The 5,532-nt window shown below is 47.8% G+C and overlaps 1 protein-coding gene across 1 annotated transcript; it reads right to left on the bottom strand.

The window, feature by feature from the left end:
• Positions 1–2,634: 2,634 nt before the first annotated feature.
• Positions 2,635–5,135, bottom strand: ccn1l2 (cellular communication network factor 1, like 2). The gene is made up of 5 exons (XM_080852181.1): positions 4,767–5,135; positions 4,001–4,214; positions 3,558–3,890; positions 3,176–3,375; positions 2,635–2,968 (listed from the first exon to the last, which is right to left on the bottom strand). The coding sequence occupies exons 1-5, from the start codon at positions 4,839–4,841 to the stop codon at positions 2,654–2,656; spliced, it is 1,137 nt and encodes a 378-aa protein (XP_080708307.1). The 5' UTR covers positions 4,842–5,135; the 3' UTR covers positions 2,635–2,653.
• Between the last annotated feature and the right edge of the window lie 397 nt (positions 5,136–5,532).

Raw genomic sequence — 5,532 nt, 5'->3', positions numbered from 1 at the left:
AGTCTACCTACTGTGCTAGAGACTGTCTACTGTGCTAGAGACTACCTACTGTGCTAGAGACTACTTACTGCTAGAGACTGCCTACTGTGCTAGAGACTATCTACTGTGCTAGAGACTGTCTACTGTGCTAGAGACTACTTACTGCTAGAGACTTTCTACTGCTAGAGACTTTCTACTGCTAGAGACTACCTACTGCTTGAGACTATCTACTGTGCTAGAGACTATCTACTGTGCTAGAGACTACTTACTGCTAGAGACTACTTACTGCTAGAGACTGCCTACTGTGCTAGAGACTATCTACTGTGCTAGAGACTATCTACTGTGCTAGAGACTACTTACTGCTAGAGACTATCTACTGTGCTAGAGACTACCTAGTGTGCTAGAGACTACTTACTGCTAGAGACTATCTACTGTGCTAGAGACTATCTACTGTGCTAGAGACTACTTACTGCTAGAGACTATCTACTGTGCTAGAGACTACCTAGTGTGCTAGAGACTACCTACTGCTAGAGACTATCTTCTGTGCTAGAGACTACCTACTGCTAGAGACTACCTAGTGTGCTAGAGACTATCTTCTGTGCTAGAGACTACCTACTGCTAGATACTACCTACTGTGCTAGAGACTACCTAGTGTGCTGTGTTAGACTGTTAGCCACTGTAGATTGTTACCTTTACAGTGTTGCGACCATCACATACAAATACACACACACACACATGCCTCTAACATTTAGTTATGGGGGGGGGTGGGTGCCTTGGTTGGTTAGTTAGGAGGGTGGGCGGTGCGCTGTGGAGAAGGAGCGAATCGAAAGGATCGACTAGTTCAGACAGATCGTTTCTTCCACCTTAGGTTGTCTATTTGGCTCTAGGCATCTCTTGCAACCTGGGGATTTTTGTAAGCCACCGGTTAAACAAGTAAAAAAGTTCAGAGAACTTTTAAGTGACCCCTGTTGTCCATTAGTCAAAAGACTGAAAGATAAGACTTCTACTACGACACAATACAATACAATATTTTGGCTAGATTTAGGTAGATAAGAAACAAACAAAAAAAGCCCCAGTACATAGCCAATGTTAAGTTTTCTATTTTGCACCACATTTATTTTGTTCTGCATATAAATATGATGGTCATATGAATTGAAACACAGACTCGGGTTTTCTATATGTTTTAATGTGATGTGTTTGGCGACATCAAATAAACAATTAATTACAAAACTAAATAAAAGTCATAAATACAGAAATAAAACCCTCACTCCAGGAAGACAGCCTGTAAAGCATCAAAATTCGGAGTCAGATCCCAAGTACGCCCCGAAAAATGAAGCGATTTCCAAATATTGTCACTCCACTGAATGAAGTTTGTTTATGTACATTGAAAGCTCTCATTTAACACACACATACTCACACACACACACACTCACGCACACACGCACGCACGCACGCACTCACACTCACACTCACACTCACACTCACACTCACACTCACACTCACACTCACACTCACACTCATACTCACACACACACACACTCACGCACACACGCACACACGCACGCACGCACGCACTCACTCACACTCACACTCACACTCACACTCACACTCACACTCACACTCACACTCACACACACTCACACTCACACTTACACTCACACTCACACTCACACTCACACTCACACTTACACTCACACTCACACTCACACACACAGACTATTTCTGTTTCCATTTCTTTCATACATTCTCTTTACTTCACTCTGTCACTGACACACAGAAATACATGTATACACAACCACAACCTTATATGCTGTATTAACATACTCCCAGCAGAAGGCAGTGCCAACATTGGTCAATAATTAGAGAACTGGATGGACGAAACAGACAAAAACACTTGAGCACAAAATTAGTCAGTAAATTTATGAATCCCCAAATCCGTAATGTTTTCCATCCAATCAGCTCATTTCATCCTGCCGTTCAAATGCACATTCAAGACCAACATCACCTAAGAACACCACAGTGGTGACCCACTTGGAAAGGGAATTTAGTGCACTTCATTATTTACCCATCCAAGCTGATGGGAAGTCTACATATACCTAAATATTATGCCTTTCCTCCAGTATTGGAGGAACTCAAAATTTAAGAGCAATAAATTAGAAGAGTGTCTGACCAAAAGAAAACAACAGTAATATGGACCAGACACATATCAGATGATAGATAGGGTTTGCCATTCATCAGTCTGAGGGCAACGCACCGCACTCTGGACTGCCTCCGTGATAGCAGGTTTAGTCTGTGAACCGTCAGCACTTAGTTGTGCAGTGCAGAGTCCAGCTACAGCAGATGGTAGGACTCCACATGGCAAACATTCCACAAGAGGCGAGGGAGGGAGAAGAACTTCCAAATGGGAAGAAACGTAAAGTGCAAGCGAATAATCTTAACATCTTATCAAAGGTTAGCTTGGGGGAGGGGGGGGGGGTGGGCTGTTCTTGACATAGATGAAGGGCTCTACCACACGAGAGGCAGCGCTTCCTCCACTGGTGGTCTGCTGTAAGGTAGTGGACACTCTAGTCATCCATCAGTCACAGAGAGGCAAGCCAGGCTCCTAGCCTGTCCAGGATTGGGTTGGGGGGTTGGGGTGGTTGGGTGGGGGGGGGGTTGACAGGACTGGCTGGTTTTATTCCAGCGATGGTGATCCCTGGAAGGTGTGGATGTCGTTGTGCAGGCTGACCGAGGGCCCAGCCTGGTCAGGGGACGGGCAGCTCCGGCTGCAGCGGCAGCGCTGGATCCACATGACGCTGCGGGTGACGCTCTCACCGTCGGGGCACTGGAAGCGCAGGCGCACAGTGCGGTTCTGAGCGGGCCAGCAGCAGCGGCCGTCCACACAGGAGCCGCAGGTGCGCGGACGGTAACGCCGGGCCGTGGTGCAGCCAGCGAACGTGATGTTCACCGGTTCCCGAGGACGCACGGTGCGCCGACACTTCTTCCCTTTCTTGAATGAAACCAACCAAACCCATGAGACAAGAAAAGTGAAGCATCTTACTCAGTTCTTAACTGTCACCATTCTTGTGAAATAGTGTAGTCATTTTGTGTGAGAGGTACTTAAAATCCTAATACTAGATCAAACAAGTGGGATGACTATGAGAAAACAGGGAATGTTCTCAGTAAGCAGTTCACAGGGAGTTCACTGTGTTCTTACCTTGACAGCACCAGTAACACCACACTCCAGAATCTGGCAAAACCGTGTCTCTTTGACCAGGCGGCACTCTGGGTTTTCATTGGTGACTCGGCTGGAGACGCCAAAGCCACACGTGGCAGAACACTCTGACCATTCAGTGGTCTGTGGGAAACAGGCGGTCTGGGGGACTATCACACGGGCTATGGGCAGAGACAACCACTCTGTGGGAGAGAATAAGCAACACAACTATGTAAACTATAACTGTCAGTCTGTACTATTGATTTTATTACTCTGTTATGACTTTATTGCCAAAAATCTGGCTCAATGGTCTAAATGTCTGGTAAAAGGTCATATAAATCGGTAAGTCAGGGCATGCAATATGACGTAAGCATTCTTTCCCTACCTTGAAAGGAGAAGCTGGTGCTCGGCCGGTGGTGTGTTGGGAGGTGCTTGCTGATGTGGTTCGTGGAGAGAGACGTCTGCCCAGGCTCCCGCGGCTCCTCGCTGATGTGGTTGCTGTCGTCACACACCCACTCCTGGCAGCAGCGCCCGGGCATGGTGGCCAGCGTGGGGCTGGAGCAGCGCCAGTCAGGCAGTGGCACCTGGTGCGGGCAAAGGGGCATGCAGCCCACCACGCCGTCCATGCAGCTGCACTGGTGCTGGCAGCTGGGCTGGAAGTCCTCCCCGTGCTGGTAAACGTGACCGTTGAACTCGCACGGCCGACCCTGGGCCTGGGCTAACCACAGAGGTCAAAGGTCACAGGTGAAGGGTGAGAGGTCGTGTAAAACACCACCACCCCTTACATCAAGCACAAAGAACCCATTCTAAATCCCCCCTTAATCTCACCTCGGCACAGGCCCCGCTCCGGGTCGCCCCCGGCCCCCAGGTGGCACTGCAGGCCCTTGATGTGGTCACAGGGCAGGTTGGGGCCGCAGTCCTGGTTGAACTGCTGAGCGCACACTCTGCAGCAGCCGCAGGCGTCCGTCACCCAGCTCACGCCCATAGGGCAGGAGGGAGGGGAGGGGGGGCAGGAGCACTGAGCCGGACAGCCGCCCTCCACCTATGAGGACCACGCCACAGGAGGGGGTGGTGAGCATTAGCTGTGAGGACAGCGAACACAAAGCTACACTGTGCCTGGGGTGACTGACTCATTCACTGATATCATTCCACCAAAAGGAATTCTGTGTGAGGTGACATCAGTATTAAGGCACTGAACCCTCACTGAGTTTTGACCTCAAAATAAATATGAGTTGATTACCGTTCTACATATTTTTGTCTCACTAGTTTATGTTTAACGCTGTTACTTGGAATTTACTGAATCACAAGTGTGACTATGAACTTTTAAGCAGTGTCAGATTTGCAGTGTGAGTTGAAACAAAAGAGATGTTCATTTCAGAAGAATTCAAAAGAAACCTCACTGAAACCTCTCTGATATTCATAAATACTGCATGAGGTGTTTTACATTTTATATAAACAGTATGGTCTAAATTGTTTTACTCTCCTTCCTCCACTAAAAACACTGTGCTAAAATGTACCCAGCTGCAACAACCATCAGCAGGGGAAAAGTGAGTCACTGGCAGACAAACAGTACAAATTAGAAGACAAAACTCACCACCAGTTCTGAGCCCAAAAGCGCCAGTAAAGCAACGATGAGTGTCTTCTTCACTAGATTCTCCATAGAAAACATTCCTCTTTTTGGATTATGTTGGCAAACATATACTGATCTTCCAGATGTTATGTAGAGATCCAAGTGATAGCTTCAGTGATCCCGTGCTGAAGTAAAACAAATCTGCAGCAAAGATCAACAGCTGTACTGACACTCTTAAATCCAAAAAACTCTCCAAAAAAGCACTACCTGCACAAAATGCTATAACAGTGTCTCTTCACTGTGTGTCTCTACGTATTTGCTTGTCTGTCAGTGTGTGTGTGTGTTAAGCAAAGCCAGCCGGGAGTCTAAAGTCAGTGCATTAAGATTTGCACCAGTCAGCTTCTCTCTCTCCTTGTGGCTTCTCAAAGGCTAAGCTCCCGGTGCCACCCAGCTCCAGTGAGATGAGAGAATCTCCCATCCAGCACCTCACCTTATAGAGGCTCTCAGACAGCCCACACCACCACGCACACAGACACACACACACACACACACACACACACACACACACACTCCCCCTCAGCCCCCTCCGTGACATCACCACACCTCTCTGGAGGAAGGAGGGAAGGCAGGGTGCAGTGCTAGAGGAAATGGCTGATGAATTACAACCTGTCTATGGACTATGGTGACAACAACATGAGCAAAGTTGATGGTGTGCTTGAAGAAGATTTGTTGTTTTGCTGTTGATCTGCATTCATTTGGTGCTATGTGAAGACATCTGGACAGAGTGGCT

This window comes from Sprattus sprattus, assembly GCF_963457725.1.
Source record: "Sprattus sprattus genome assembly, chromosome: 15".
NCBI classification, from domain to species: Eukaryota; Metazoa; Chordata; class Actinopteri; order Clupeiformes; family Clupeidae; genus Sprattus; species Sprattus sprattus.
The sequence above is the reverse complement of the archived record's forward strand: the minus strand, read 5'-3'. Positions and strand labels throughout refer to the sequence as shown.